This window comes from Pristis pectinata, chromosome 22 (assembly GCF_009764475.1).
Source record: "Pristis pectinata isolate sPriPec2 chromosome 22, sPriPec2.1.pri, whole genome shotgun sequence".
NCBI lineage: Eukaryota > Metazoa > Chordata > Chondrichthyes > Rhinopristiformes > Pristidae > Pristis > Pristis pectinata.
Window position 1 is genome coordinate 21,596,007 of NC_067426.1, and position 16,794 is coordinate 21,612,800.

General features: G+C 36.6%; 1 protein-coding gene across 20 annotated transcripts in view; it reads right to left on the bottom strand.

Moving 5' to 3' along the window:
- The window catches only part of macf1a (microtubule actin crosslinking factor 1a), a 426,068-nt gene that overhangs the window by 180,037 nt on the left and 229,237 nt on the right, over positions 1–16,794 (bottom strand). For 11 of the 20 annotated variants that reach the window (XM_052036533.1, XM_052036534.1, XM_052036535.1 and 8 more), the window contains 12 exons: positions 15,436–15,715; positions 14,180–14,308; positions 12,515–12,592; positions 11,211–11,372; positions 9,553–9,657; positions 6,700–6,795; positions 4,961–5,086; positions 3,048–3,200; positions 2,669–2,776; positions 1,867–2,021; positions 1,146–1,272; positions 521–704 (listed from right to left, as the gene is read on the bottom strand). In XM_052036533.1, the coding sequence (XP_051892493.1) occupies positions 521–704; positions 1,146–1,272; positions 1,867–2,021; positions 2,669–2,776; positions 3,048–3,200; positions 4,961–5,086; positions 6,700–6,795; positions 9,553–9,657; positions 11,211–11,372; positions 12,515–12,592; positions 14,180–14,308; positions 15,436–15,715 (1,703 nt within the window). The remainder of the gene's footprint in view (positions 1–520; positions 705–1,145; positions 1,273–1,866; positions 2,022–2,668; positions 2,777–3,047; positions 3,201–4,960; positions 5,087–6,699; positions 6,796–9,552; positions 9,658–11,210; positions 11,373–12,514; positions 12,593–14,179; positions 14,309–15,435; positions 15,716–16,794) is intronic. The other 9 variants (XM_052036540.1, XM_052036543.1, XM_052036536.1 and 6 more) reach the window with 2 other exon arrangements.

Below are 16,794 nucleotides of genomic sequence, written 5' to 3' on the forward strand. Positions count from 1 at the left end.
AAAGTGACTTTATGCAGAAGCTCCCTTTCCTCTTCCCCTCTTGGTTTCTTCTCAACAAGCATTCACTACAAACACCAACAGGTATTAAAAGGCTCTACCTGTTATTTAGACATGAACATCAGAGCAGCACTGACAGTGGAAAAACTAAAAGTACAATGTTGACCTTAATTCTGGTAACGAATACCACTTTGGTTTGTCTCCAGAGGTAAAGTGGTTAACTCAAAAAGGCGACTTCAAAGGAAGTCTTGTCATCTGTGATAGCACTGGCATTATGAATTAAAATAAGCAAATCTCCTACATTGTTATTGCTGGAAACAAAGTTACAATAACTGATCACCTTGTTGGAAAGAATAGGCAGATTTTTTAATATAAAAAGTGAAAATCTAAATCCACAGGATGCATTTCAAATAAACTTAGTATACTACTTCAACAATAGGTCCCTTTTATATAAAATAATTATATTGAAGACACTAATCTAAGGGCATTTAATGTCATATTTTATGTTTTTTTAAGAACGGACCTGTTTCCATGGTTACCAGTAGCTGCTCATAATGGTCCTTACAACTATCCACCTCTTCCTCTAACCGCAGTCTGTCTGCAATGGAAAAGACTTGAGACTCCTGGCTGTCTTCAAGGAAATCCTCATAATGCACCTGGAGATTTTTCATCACCTGTTGCTGCTCACTTGTTTCTAGTGTTTTAAACTGAAATGAGAAAAGTGTTGAGATTGTTACAAGTGGTCTTAATTCTTTGACAACAAACACATTTAGAGAAGTTACTATCTCTATCAGTCACCTGTTGATCTATGTTTTATAAAAACGTTGCTACTCAACATATAAAAAATATTCTAAGGAAATTAATAGTTGTATAATATTTCATATTTAATCAATTTTTGATGTAAACAAATGCAAAAGATCAATCACATTAAAGAGCTTATTTTAACAGAAAATGAATATATTACCAATATTACACACAACTTTACATGAGACGCATTTTACAACAGCAACTTCTGCAAACCAGAAGGACACAACTTGTACAAAACATAATCAGGAATGAATTGCAGGTCACAGAGTATGACTATGGAATTATACTATTTCGAAAGGGATTGACTGCAATTTTTTTTTAGTAAAGCAGTGGATACTTACAGTGTCTTTGTTCCAAGTGTGAATAGTTTCAATATCTTTCACTAGATAGTTCCATGACACAACACTTTTCATATTAATGTGCAGCTGATGCCACAGAGCCATAACATTCTGATACATCTGTTCAACTCTGAAACACATAATAAGAAAACTCTGAACATATCATTCATTTTACATCATAGCAAGAGCTCATACTTAGCTGATCATCCACAAAGTTTTATACTTGTTATCCATTTCTCTAAAATATTGAAATTGGGGTTCTGCCGTCAGACCTATAACAAATATTTTAACAAACTGCCTAAGTTTTTAATAAAGTAGATTTCTCTTGTGGGGAAAAAAAAGGTACCAAGGCAAATTTCAATTCAAAAGAATTATGATTACAACTAAGGTCAAATAAAAATTTTATTCTGATATGCATTGGTTATAACTTCAAATGTAATATCACAGGAGAATGAAGGCTTCAGGATATGATCAGCATATTATGTCATTAATAAGATGAACATCTGACCCATCAGTCACCTTATCTTCACAAATGCAAATTGTTAAAACTATGACAAATCCTCTGTAAAAATGTTTTCTACAATGAAAAGATCTAAAATTTCTTATTAATTAGAATATGAAAATTCTGAATCTTTTAAAAATATAATCAGTTGATTGTACTCTGTGACAAGATAACTATATGAAACTATAAAACAGGAATGAAATGGTTTATATTGTTTATTACCTGCTGCCAGTGTCAATGGCTTCCTGGTTGGGTGCAGGGATTGTGAAGCATACTGATGGAACCATTGCCTCATTACCAGTGGGACTAATAACCTTCCATTTTGTTCGGTGAGAGTTATCCTCCAGAACACACTCATCATTCTTACAAACAGTGATCTGTTAATAATTACAAAGTTAAGACTCTAGCACATTAATCGATATTTATGCTTCACCATTCCATTTTGTCATGATATCGACAGAAGCACACTCAAACTTACTTAAATAGAAAATGAAGCGACTACACATTTTAATTTCCTCATGATATTGTAGAGAAAGTGTTGGTCCATGGCCACTGAAAAGAATTTGTGCATAAATAATGAATGTGAAGTGTTGCAAGGGATCCAGTGCTCTCTGGTGCTGACCCAATGAACCAAAAAAATCAAGACAATTCATGATCTACTAATCGTAGAATTCCAGCTATTTACACTATAGTTTGTCAAATTTTCTTTGAATGAGGATAAGGACTTGTGAAATTATAAAATTAGTGCATAGTTTGTCACAAATTTTGGATTAAATTACCATACATTTGTGATTAAAAAAATTCTTTTCAATTCTTGAAAACCCGCTCCTCAACCAAATGGTTATGGGTTTTGAATAGTGACAATTATTAAAGCATGTATTACAGTACAATTGCTTGGGAGCGATATTTCCAAGTTGTATTGCATATATATTTTTTAAAAAAATTAGCAAGGTGCATTGCACAATGCACCATCTCTGACGAAGGGAAAAACTGGCATGGTTGGATGACCCCAATGAAAACGTACCTCCTGTTGGCCAATCCCGAAGTGATATTGACAGTGGTAATGGAGTGAAGACTGCGGCCCAGACCCTGTAACCTTCCCAGTTGATGGATGCTGCATGGTGCCAAGCGGCTCCCATGAGAAATAACAGAGACAGGGCAGGGGGAAGTGAGGGAATAGGGATAAAAAAATTGTTTGCAACATTCATTAAATTTCTTACTTAATAAAACACTACAGAGTTGAAAATTTATGATACTATACGAACAAGATGTCAGTGCCAATGCTAGGTACAAGCCACCCAAGGCTAAATATGGAGACTGTATTTAATATATTTTAATATTGATTTCAACAGTATTTTCTTCTCTTTTCAATCTTTTACCATGTACAGATATAGAGGTCATACCTCAATTTGCCTATAGTCACAGATTGCCTTGATTGGGATTGTGGCTTTTAGAACATTATCGGGATTTCTTGGTTTCAACTGAACAATTGTTTTCGCTCTTCCAACGAGACCCGCTATGCAACTCTTATACTTTATCAGCTGCTCCTTTTCATCCTACAGGAAGAAAATTATATTTAAACTCCTCAATATTCAAAGAGAAAACAATCCCATATAAAATAAACAAATTAGAACTGTTGAACAGGATGATTTGCACATGGAATGTACAAACCATTTATAATTGACTAAAAATCAAAATCACTGAAAAATCCAAATTAAAGGCAGCTTTAATTTATAAATTCAAAACTACAAAAGGTAATTTCATTTAACAAAACTAATATAAGAAATCTTCAAATGCCAGCCAAAATAAAGTTAACATATTTTCTATATTTTAAAAGAAACTGTTTTAGAGTTGAATTTCAATTTGACACAACATATTTTACTTTCTTTTTTGCCCTCTAGGGGACATGCTTACACAATGCAAGCAAAGTCTAACTCCCAAAAGGAAAAAAAAGTCCAACAGTTATGCTCTCACAACTTTTGTGTACTTGAAATGATCACAAAATGACTTCACATTAAGCCACATCTGCAAAATGTTTGTATTCTTTTGGATAAACATCAAGTGGATAGATAAAGTGCATTGGATTAATTTAGAGATGCAAGAGACTGCAGATGCTGGAATATGGAGCAACAAACAATCTGGAGGAACTCAGTGGGTCGAACAGCATCTTTGGGAGGAAAGGAATTGTCGATGTTTTGGGTTGAAACCCTGCATCAGGACTGCAGTGGATTAATTTGGTTGTATTGGCAAGGTCAAACATTGATAATCAAATATAATTTGCTTTTGATCTTAACCAAAAGATAACTAGCAAAATATTTGTTTTATTTGTAGATTACAAATGAAGAAATGTTGTGTTTTTTTTAAGTTAGCTGAGAACCTAACATAGAAAGAATGTAATGACTAAGAATCTCCAAAGAAAGCTTCGTAAAAATCAAAATTGACTGATTTAAACAGATAAACTGTGCAGTTTCCCAGCATATGATGCTGACAATCTTACAATCCCCTGATATAACAGTTCATTGGATCATTGGTTTATAGCATTGTCTGGAGCAGGACAAGGAAAATTTCAGCCTTCATTGGCAGGCCCACTTTTATTCTTTAATCAAGCTGGTTAGTACATCTGTGTGTTGTAGAGTTGTTCTGTTCCAGTATCAAATTACTTAGGTTACCATAGCTGTCATACATAGTAGCTTATCACATCACCTCAAAATGACCTACTTATCGTCCAAGAGGAGGAAAGTCACTTGTTGATCAAAATGGGTTTAAGCTCTGATCAGCTACTCACTGTCAAGGAACGGCTGACAGTGGCAGGGTGCGCAGCACACAACTCGTTTTTCAATGTATGAATACACTAATGCTGCCTTTTTATATCCAGCATATCTTTGACAGCTCTTCAATGACTGTTTCACCTGAAGGAACTTCAGAACAACTATTTACCTCTTTCTAATCCAATTAAGGCAGATGCAGAGTCATGACTTTTAAATGCATATGCTTATACTGAGCTTTCAGGTAATATGTCCCAGCATTTTATCATCTCAGAGATTCTTCACTTTCTATGCAACAGATGTTTTCCATGACAGAGGAAATAATACAGGGCAGCTCACAAACTGTAAATGCACTATGATGTCTCTGTTACTCAAGTTCAAAACTTGGTAGCAGATTTATTTATCACTGCTTAATTCAGGTCCTTGTCAGAAAGAATTTTGGATAATAGGATAGGCAATCTTCCATAAAGCTACCTTTTCTTTATTTCTCAAGGTAACTATTAATAGACTAGATTCATGCATACATCCAACAGGTGTGACTCTGTCCATACCATTGAATCTTGAAGTAGATCCTCCAGTTTTGACAGACTACTGGTCCGGTCGCACTTATACTTTCTCCTTATTGTCTCCTGCAGGTTTCGTAGATATTGCTCTGCTTCTTTAACATCACTTAAAAACTGCAAGACAAGAGGAATACAAATAGCATACATCTTAATATTCAGAAATGGCTGAAGGAAATGATACTATTCTTCCAAACTTCTGCTTAGGTGATCAGCTACATATTAGTACTGTGAAACATTCTAACTGCAGAAACTGAGTTCCAATTTCAGATTGCTCAAGAGAAACTAATGAAGGCAATCAGTGCACAATAATGAATAAATGCTAAATGTTCTACCAAAAAGGCAATGGAACAAGCACTACGAAACACATCAAGAGTCAAATATCTATACCTAACATAACTGACAAGGTTTAACATAATTATGGAAGTTTATTGATGACACAGATAAAAGGCATTTTTAGTTGTGCAGATGGAAGCAATAACTTTTTTTTAAAAGATAAAAGATATTCATTGACTTCCAGTTGGGCCAAAGGGCTTGTTTCCATGATTGGTCAAATGGGCAAAAAGATTTCAATATAGGTAAATGTGAGGTTATCCATATTGAATTTAAAATGGATAAAATATATCCTAAATGTTTAAAAGGTCAGAAGCAGGTCTAAAGAGATTGATCATGCATATAAGTAATTAAAATGTCATAGGCAGGTAAAGAAAATACACGAATCCAAGGGATAGAAGTTATGCTGCTACAGATATAGAAAGCCCGTTAGACCACACCTGGAATACTAAGGAAAACAAAATTTATACGTGTGACAGAATGTGACCTGGATCAAGGTTGGATTTGATTGAAATTTTCATATATTAAGGGGATCCGATAAGCTAGATAGACATAAGCTGGTTGGAGTGTTTGGGACTAGAGGGCATAATCTAAAAAATTAGAGTCAGCCCTTTGAGGAGAGAAGCTAGAAAACACTTCAAAATGGACATGGTGAGAGAAATCTAGAACTCATTTCTATAAATGACAATTGTTGCAAGATTACTTACTTATAACTGAGATTGAGAGATTTTTTTGATCATAGAAGGGGAAAAGATGAACACCTGGGGTGTGGGCACATACTTCTCAAGAGTGTAAATAACCTATTCCAGTTCCTATGTTATGAAATGCCCATACACAGTTTACTTATAATGGAGTTCAATAAGTGACTAAGCCTTGGGCATATTCAAGTTTGAGTTTTTTCTTTAAATATATTTTCCACAGTTCGATAATGTCAGTATTATAGTGTTTATCGGTGTTATAGAGATAGATTGTTTTAGTTTACTTATCACACCCTTGCACAACTGAAAGCAGTTAATATTTCTCCTGCAGCTACTTGGCACCAAGTTGGTTGATGGGTTGGACTCAGCAATGGCTGAGACTTTGACCCTGAATACCCATTTTACTGTGTTGACCATCCACTATAATATTCTGCCCAAACAGGAATCCCCACTGCTGGTATGTAATATTGTGGTCAGAATAGTACGAAAGCCAGATGCACTTCCAACTTGCCCTAACCGCCAGAAGTTCACCCTACAAACAGCATGGACCTGTAAAATCACTCATTTGGTTGAAACATTCCAATTACTTTCAGTAATCAGTACATAGATTATCATTCATTTATGTTATTATCTTTCCAGGTACAGTATATGGATCTTTATAGCTGGTATGTTTGCTGTAACTGAAGCAGTGTCTTTTACCTGGAAGTAGGTAGTATTATCTTTCACATGTTGCTCCACACAGCAGCACAACTGTTTGATCCACTGCCATTGCGTCTGAAGTGCTGCACTGTATGCCTTGAAAGTGATGAAAGGCAGCTTAATTAGATGATGCATGCACTTAAAGTTCCTTATGTTGAGTTTTTCATTTGAAACCATGTCACACAGAAGAGCAGCCTGTATTATTTGTTATGATATGATAAAGGCATATGCATTCTTGTCTAATAAGTGATGAATTGCATTCTCCCAATTAGAACTTATGATAGGACGCAACATCACATTCTCAAGCCACCACAAACCATTTCACAACTAAATTTCGGAACGTTATCATTGCTATTATATTGTAAACGGAGGAACCAACTGAATATAGGAAGTTATTACAAAAATAAAGGAGCTGAATGACCAGTTTGTCTGTTTCCCCATTCCTCAGCTCCGAAACCTTCTCCCCCCACCCCACCCCCTCATTGACTCAACTTGAAGGGAAACAGCAGTCAGAATACCTGTGGAATACTAAAGGAACTGAATGCAGCATTTGTTGGATGTGTCTTGAAATGTTATGCAACAATCAAAATTACATAAGAAACAGGAGCAGGAGTTGGCCAATCAGTCCCTCAAGCCTAGTCCATCATTCAATAAGATCATGGTTGATCCAGTCTTGAATAGTATTTTCCCATTCTCTCTCAATACCTCCAAACTCCTTTGCAGTTTAAAAATGTGTCAATCTCTTCATTAAGCATATTCAATGAATCCACCCTTACAGCTCTCAAGGACAGAGAATTCCAAAGATTCATAACCCTCAGAAGTAATTCCTGTTTATCTCCATCTTAAGTGGGTGGGCCCTTAACCTGAAGGTATGCCCCTTAGTTCTTGATACACCCAAAAGGGAAACATCCCCTCACCATCCACTCGGCTGAACCCCCTCAGAATCGTGTTTGTTTCAATAAGATCACTGTTCTTCTAAACTTCAATGAATATAGACCCAACTTGCTCAACCTTTCTTTGCACATCAGCTTCTTCACCCAGGAATCAACCTGATAAACCTTCTCCATACTGCCTCCAATACAAACGCATCCTTCCTTATACATAGATACCAAAACTGTAATGCAGTACTCCAGTGGTGATCTCAATGCCTTTTAAAATTGCATCATATCTTCCCTATTTTTACACTGCATACACAATGTAATTACCACTTACTGTACCTAATGCTAACTAATAATGCTTCATATTCCAGGTCCTCCAGATCCATTAGTTCCAAAACATTTTGTAGTCTCACTCAATTTTAAAAATCATCTGCTTTTTCAACCTTTCTTCCAAAGTGGGTAACCTCACATTTTCCCACATTGCACTCCATCTGCCAACTTCTTCCTCACTCAGTTTTATCTATCAGTATCCCTTTGCAGGCGCTTTGTGTCCTCCTCACATCTTGCTAACCCACCCATTTTTATATCAGCAGCAAACTTGGTCATCGACAGAGATTATAAATAGTTGAAAACACAGCACTGATCCCTGAAACACCCACACTGCCAGTCTGAAAATGTCCCATTCATCCCGATTCTCTGTTTATCCGTGTCAATGTTACCCCCAACCCCATGCTTTCATACCTTACGCATTAGATTTTATGTGACACCTTATCAAATGCCTTCTGAAAATCCAAACACATTACATCTCATGGTTCCCTTGTATTCACTTTGTTACATCCTCAAACAACTTAAGCAAATTTGTCAAATGCTATTTCCCTTTCATAAAACCATGTTGACCCTACCTGATCATCTTATGATTTTCTGAATGTCTTGCTATTATCTCCTTAATAATGGATTCCAGCATCTTCCCAAAGATAAATATTGGGCTAACTTGCCTACAGTTTCAAGCTTTCCATCACCACATCCTAGATTATCTTATCCTATTTTATTATTCAATGACCATATGATTTCTGAGAAAATGTGCCAACTGAGTGTCATTAGAGGATCAATACTGGGAATGCTGGCCAGGTAGAGGACCATAGCATTGATTTGTTTATCCTTGTCGTGGATTTGGAGAATTTTGTGGGGACAACTTTGGTGGTGTCTTTCCAAAGGAAGTTGTGGGCAGGCTACATTGGTGCCGTAAGCGTGGTGACACTTGTGGGCTGCCCCCAGAACACTCTACGCAAAAGATTCATTTCACTGTGTGTTTCTATGTACATGTGACTAATAATAAAAGTAAAGGTATAATAAAGGTATGTTCCTGTGTTAGTCTAACAATAAAATCAAAATATCTGTTCATTACAACTGAGAATATTGCAATATGTTGTTTTTTGACTAGTTTGTATCCATTAATGGAAATGCACAGAAAATATGCCAATGTCATCTATCTCTATGTTCACTGAATGATGGATGTTCTAAATCCTGAAAGCAACATAATCATTAATAAGATGACTCACTGTCCCTGCTCGCCAACCCTTACAATGACATCATATTAGCAAGGTTGGCAAGACCAGGATCAATTGTTTATGAATTAACATTATAATTAACATCCGTTACATTTCAGTAAGCAGAGGTAATCCTTTCAGAATTCCTGTCTGATATCTTGACAGCCACTTTAAAATTTAGGCACTCAATGAGCAGCAGGTGAGCACAAATTTGAGGCTGGGGTTTTAACGGCTGCTCAGGAGATCATAAGGTAATGATACAACTGCCATGAATTTTAAATCTAAACTTAGGGCAGCACAATTATCATATAATTTAATTACATAATAAATTGAACAACAGAGGAAGCAATAAGCCCAACTTAGTTCAGCCATGAAATTAAAATTCAGTAATCATTTATCAAACTTTACATACAAGTTGGACAAACTACCTCAACCGTCTGCCGGGCTGGATGGTTCTCCAGTGAAAGCTGTTCTCCTGTCTCCTGGTGGGACTTGATAACCATCTGTTTTTGCTCTAGTTCTTTCTTCAGTTCCTACAGAATATAGGATAAGATTTATTTTTAATTAGCCTTCAGTTAATTGCTTCAATGGTCATATTAATTATCAAGTTGAATAAGGACAGAATATAAATAACTGAGGAACAAGAAGTTTCTGTGGCTGTCAATAGCAAAGATTAGAGCAATATCTTGGAATTTGTAATCAAGCTCAACAAATGTAAAGAACAAGTTCAAGTGAATTTTCCATTAACTAACCAGACTGTAAATCTCTACCAATATTAGAATTAATTTTGCCAGACACATACCAATTTTCCCCATAAAACACATGTAGTTTTCAATGAATCACAATTTCAATCGTGTAAAGTTAGTACCTCTGTTAAGCTATATGATTACCAGAGAGAGAGTTAATAATTTTGCTCAACTCTTGTGCTCTAATGGTCAATTTCAATGAATAAGTGGAATTAGTCATTGAGGAGCATTGAAATCTGTTGGCTCAGTTTCATCTTTTCACTTTTGTTCGGAAAAGTTCGGTCAATTACATAAGTTCAGGTTAAAAAAAATTCCATTTGTCTCCATAATTGAGAACTTAATTTGTTTTCCTGAACCTATATGCTATTTTCATCTAACCTGATCATAGTTGCTATCCAAGATTAAGAGAGAAAGAAATCCAGTCCAGACTCATAAACAACATTCTAATCTGCTATTAATAACTTACGAAATTAAGGAAGCATATCTATTTAGAGGAAAATCTCAGACATATAGCATAATCATCTTCCAGCACACAATTCAAGAAAAACAGCAATTTAAGACCCATAAAAATTTGTAAATGTCAAGTATTATGTGATTTCAAAATTGCAGTTAAGCAATAGGCCAATGACAGTAGATGCTCTACAGCACAATTAAACAATAGCCTTAAAACAATTATAAAGGGCTGGAACTTCAATTGAGATAATCATTAACTTGGTGAATAAACCTCTATTATTAAAAGTTAGGCAAATCTGTATTTGTGTGACTGAAAACATCCCATTAACACACCTCAAATAGCTCTCCTTCCCCACAGCTTTAAGCCCAGTTAGTACCTCTTACACCATTTTTTCCATTTACCCTTGCCAAGCCTAATATAATTCACATAATCTTGTTTTAAAAAAAACACATTTCTCAAGGGCTCTCATGTGTCAATGGAGGTAATGGAATTTGCACTTTACTACTGGCCTTGCAAGTAACGTTGTTAACAATAAAAAAATTGATGCAGAATAAGATCTTGTCCAATACCACAAAGATGTCCCCTCCCACCCCAGCATCTTCCACTCTCCAGCTGCCAGGCACACCACTCTTCCACGTTGAAGTTGTTTGCCCACTCAACCCCCAAGTATGTCCCCTTCCTCGCTTTGGCCACACCCTGACTTCTCACCCCGCTGGTTAAAGCAACGGCCTGCAGTCCAGCCTAGATCCCCTGAAAACCTTGGGAGAATCTTCAGCTACCCAATTTTGGCGAATCATGGCCACCAGGTACTCTGCAGACAGGTCTGTGGGTCTTGGAATGCAATTTGCCAGCTGAAAGTGGGTTTAATTTTAAACATAAAACTTACGATGAAATATTCTTTCTTGGCAGAAATATTTGTATTATTGTCACTCCAATCATAAGCCAATTCTTCCTCCTCCTTTTCATTTAGCCAAATAAGCTCTGTTGTGACTTTTGATACAAAACTGTGCAAACTTAGCAAGTGTCTCAAACGCAACCTTGATGTTTCCTGAGGATAAAAAAAAGTGTTAAATATTGGCCATAGAACAAGGACTGTAGCTCTTCATCTGTGTTCAACACTAGGACAAAATACTATCACTTTATCAAGTAACTAAATTGTGATGTTGGTGGCAATGGTTGCACAGTGGTTCACACTGCTGCTTGGACCCAGTTTAATCCCAACTCTATGGACTTTACATGTTCTCCATTGAACATGTGGCTATCCCATGGTTGCTCTAGTTTCCTCACACCTCCCAAAGGTGTGCTGGTTGTTTAACTGGCTGCTGTAAATTGCCTATTAGTATATAGGTAAGTGGCAAGAAGAATTAAATGCAAGTTGATGGACATGTGAGAAAGAAGTTGCAAAGCTACAAGGAAATGGCAGAGGGGGAACGAAACTGACAGGATTGATCTGCCAGTTGTTGGCATGGACCTGATGGGCCAAAGGGTCCTTCTGCATCATAATAAGTTGAAGTTGCATGGCCTCAAGCAATTATAAAATGTTCATGATAAACTGCAATTACACTTATTTAATGAATTTAACATTTAATTCAAAGTTCCTTTTAGATAACATTTTTGAGTATGGAATCTATTAACTTTCAAATTTTTAAAAATAATGCCAATAAGTTGCTCACATCTTTTGGCTGGTGCAGAGTGACAATGACTTCATTGTCTTTGTTAGAGCACAAAGCAGTTAGTTTCCCCTTTCTCCTTCTGTTGTAATTTAGTAGAAGTGCAATTGCCTAAATGGGTAAAATTAGTTACATTTTTAAACCATAAATATAAATAGATATTTTGAATGTGCTTTGACAGTGCAGAAACTGACCTAAATGTGACAACAGAATTTTAGATATACTGGTTCAAATAGGCTGGGACTAATGCAAGTGGATTCAAGAACAAGTCTGCTTTGTTTCAGTGAAGAAGTGCCTCAAAACAAATCAGTGCAGTTTTCACCAAAAAGTCATTCAAATGAAAAATATTTACTTCTGCTGTGGTTTAATTTAATTATTTTTAAAGACAGGATTTGATTAGACAACTGGGAGCTTGCAATACTTGCACACAAAACGTTATTACTTTTAGTGCTCTTAATAGTCTGTGCATTTACTGCCTAGTTTTAAAGAAACAATTGAATACTTCAAATAATTAACTTACCAGTAGCTTGAGGTATTGTACTTCCAGTTTACTTAATGTATCTGAATAACTAGTCTTGAAGTTTGAAGAGATTTGGCCCTGTAAAGAGCAAGTATATTTATTCAAATGAAGGATTTTAAGGTTTCTGTAAAACCACATAAAGAAGCAAATGCATTTTCCCCACATCAAGGCAGATGTGGAATTTGTATTTCTTCATAATTGCTCATTTCAAATCTTGGAACTCCCCATCTGACAGCACAGTAGGAGTACCACCACCAGATGGACTGCGAAGATCTTAGGTGGGTCAACAGCACCAGGAAGATGGGCAAAAAAATGCAATCTTGCAAGTGATGCCCAATCTTATAAATTAATTTAAAAAAGTAACTTAAATCTCGAGTAATTCTAAAATGCTCAGAAGCCACCAAAAGCCATAAAGAGCCATATAATTAAACAGTATTTCTTATTTTTCTGACAGCACAGGGGAGGAAATCTCTGTAATTAGATCTTGCCGCAGTGAAGGAATGGTGATATATTTCCAAGTCAGGAAGACATGCAATTTGGAGAGGAATGTCTCAGGTGGTGTTCCCATGTACTTCATGCCCTTGTCCTTCTTTGTGCTAGAAGTAGAGAGTCTGAGAGGTGCTGTTGGTGTAGCCTGGTGCAAGTAACTGCAGTGCACTTTGTAGATGGTACTCATTGCAGCCATGGTGCAATAGTGGTGGATGGAATGAATGTTTAGGATGATAGATGGGGTCCCTAATCAACTCAGCTGCTTTGGTGGTGCTGAACTTTCTGCGTGTCATTAGAGCTGTATAAGAAAATAGACCTTTTCTTACGCCTTGTATATGGTGGAAGGCCTTGGGGTGTCAGAAAGTGAATCATGCTGCAAGTCACCCAGCTCTGATCTGTTCTCGTAGCCACTGTGGCTGGTCTTATTCAGTTTCTCGTCAATGGTGTCTCCCAATATGTTGATAGCGGGGATTCAGTAATAGTAATACCATTTAATATCAAGAACAGGTGGTTTGGGAGTGTTATTCCTTGGCAATAAGTGGCATGAATATTACTGGCTATTTATCCACCCATTAGAGGCAAGGCAAGGTAACTGGCAAGATTCAGGGAGGCAATTCCAGAGCTTAAGGCTTAAGCATCCAAAGACCCAGCTACCAATGAAAGAGTGACTAAAAATGAGGATATTCAAGAAACCAGAATTAGATTGAAGACTATTGTGGAGGAGGAGATTACAGAGGTAGGGAAGGGCATTACAGTAAGACTTAGGGATTTAATAACAAGGATGAAAATATCTAAAGTGAGGCATTCCTTAATCAGGAGTCAGCACATATGTGCAAGCGCAGGAATAAGAAGTGAATGGGATTTGAAGCAGTTTAGGATAAATATAAAAGAGTGCAGGAATTCAAAGAGGGCAAAATATTTTTTTTTATAAACAGCCTGGAAATGCATTGGAACATTTTAATAGCACTGGCCAGTATTTTTTCTTTGAGGAAAAGAGTGATGTTGTTAAACAGTATATTGTGTTGCTCTACACAGAGTAGTATGTTTAGGATTTGATAAAATTATATAGTTGGAGCATTTTTGCAACTGCTAAAATTAAGATTTGAATTAATTATGTGGTTGTAAGAAACTATTTTTTCCCCAAATTGAGATACATAATAATAGAAAAAGACTTACTTCATAAATTTTAGCTTCTTTTAGACTAGAGTCCAGTTCTTCCACAGCGGTATGGATTGTCTTGTGTGTTTCAAGTTGCATCTCCACATTAGGCAAGTCAGTACCCCATTCAGCTCGGTCAAGTCTTACCTGCAGAAGCAAACCATGCATTATCAGCTCTACACCATTTCAGCACTGGAAGTGCTTAAGGTGCCTTATATTGTGTAGATCATGTGCTAGGACTACCTCCCAGTATGAGTAGTTTGCTCAACCAATTCCAACTCCAAATTAAACTTTGATAAAAATGAGTCTGATTTCTGGCTTTACTGAGACTGCCAATATTGCTTTGGTGTATCCAATAGTTGCAAAAGACTAAGAAAGGAGGGTTGGCAGAAAGGCGTTACTGAATCTAATACAAAAACAAATGTGTACACTGAACAACAGATTCTTAACTGGTGTGACAGCATGAAAATAATGACAGTAACATTACATATAATAATTACACCATCAGAAAAATGTGCATTAACCCACATCAGATCACACTTACAGAAAAAATACTGTCTTTCAGTCACAATGAGCCCCAAACCTCCATGTGACTGACAAGTAGGATAGTTCAAGAACAGGGATAGCATAGTTTATGTTGGGGGACAGATCACTTAAAAACAAGTTTGCAAGTTTTTGCATTATATTTTGTGGACCTTGGAGGATGTATATTTGCATCATGACAACTTGAGAGAATAGTGATTGCTGGCGCCAGCCAAAGTATCTCCAAAGAGCTGTTCAATATTTATTAGTGATTTCCAAGGACAGAAACAGAGTAATGAATGGGTAAACAAAACCTGAACAATACATTTCTTGAGTTTTAATTTTTGATGTGTGAAAAGGACTCCAATAAATCTAGCATGTGTAGCCTGAACTGTATTTTCCTTCCAATATTGGTAATAGCATCAAAAATCCTTGTGTTGAAACATAAACCTGAGTTTATTGGAGATCTGCATATGTCTCCTTTCAAGAAAATAAAAAAGTACATTAGCAAAGGCATCCAAGGTTATTCTTGAATAGCATCATGGTATGACCAGAGCATAGAAAGGGATCATGCTTGGATGAGAGGAGAGGATGTAGGAATGATCAGAAATAGAGCCTTACAAAAAAATTGCTTACCAGAACTGGGGATCATCAGGCTCTTGATAACATGATTCTAATTATCACGAGAACTTTATAGTTTAAGGTGTAGCACTTAACACACATTTTTGTTAAAATGGAAATATGTTCAGTACCTGTACTTCCTCCACCCAGGCCAAAAGCTCATAGACAAATCGCAGGCTTCCTTCATCTTGTGTTGAAGAGACTGCAATCAATTCTGACCTTGTCATGGGTTTTTTAAATCCTGTGAGGGAGGTGATGTGCAAAGTGCTTGGACCAACATCAGTTGTTAATTCAGTGGCAGTCAGGTTCAAAGGCTGTAAGTGGTCTGTGGAGGAGATAAAGTGTCCTTTTCTGTACAAGTTGGTGCACTCAAGCCTCAACGTCACCAGTTCATCCTGCAGTTTAATGATTCTGTAAAAAGATGTAAAGCATGCTGGAGAATTCAAGATTTTCTAAAAGAAAATACATAACTTTATACTGGAACATAAAATTCAGCAGGTATATTTTTGAACTGTGCACATACAAGCCAGTGAGAACAATTCTAAAGATTTATAATCCTTTGTGTAGAAGTTCTTCACATCTCAGTTTTAAATGGATATTACATTTCCCCGAGACTATGTCCCCCATCTCATCAATTTCTCTCAACATCTTGTACGCCTCAACAAGATCACCTCTCATTCTTCTAAATCTCCAGCAAGCATACACCAGTCTTACTGAGTTGCTTTTATTAGGACAACTTTCTTAGTACAGGAATCAATACTGTAAAGCTACACTGCACTGACTCTATTGCCAATACATCCTCCCTCTTAGACCAATTTTTTTGATTATTTCAGAAATATTCTTTATTCATTAAAATACATCCACGAAATACTAAAAAAATGTAAGGCTTTCTTTACATTCGGAGTGTCATTCAGTCTATACATTCATAGTGACATCGGTTCTATACATTTATAGTGTTAGCCTATTCTGTGTACAGAGCAACATTGCCACTCATGTGACCTCCTGGGACAATTCAAACTTCAATTGTTTGAGGGGCTTCTTCACAGGGCTTAACCCTTGAATGTCTAATGGTAGAAGGACCTTAGACAGCTACCTTCCCCACAAAGCCTTTGCACTAGCTGCACCAAGCTTCAGTCCATCCCTTAGCATGTACTCCTGCAAACTGGAACGTACCATTTGACAGCATTTTATTGTGGACATCCCATTGTACTGGAAGACCATCAAGTTTTGGGCAGACCAAACTGCATCTTTAACTACGTTGATGATTTTCCTGCAGCACTCTGAACTCCAAACATGGTTTCATCAAAACCCTGCACAAATCTCAGAAGGATTTCTTTACCCTGGTACTCCAACCACCTTGTACAGAAGGTGAACATACCATTTGTCTTCCTAACTGCTTGCTATACCTGTGTGTACTTTGTGTCACCTGAGGCAGCATACCCAGATCCCTCTGGACTCAAATTAGTTTCCCACCATTTAAATACTCTGCT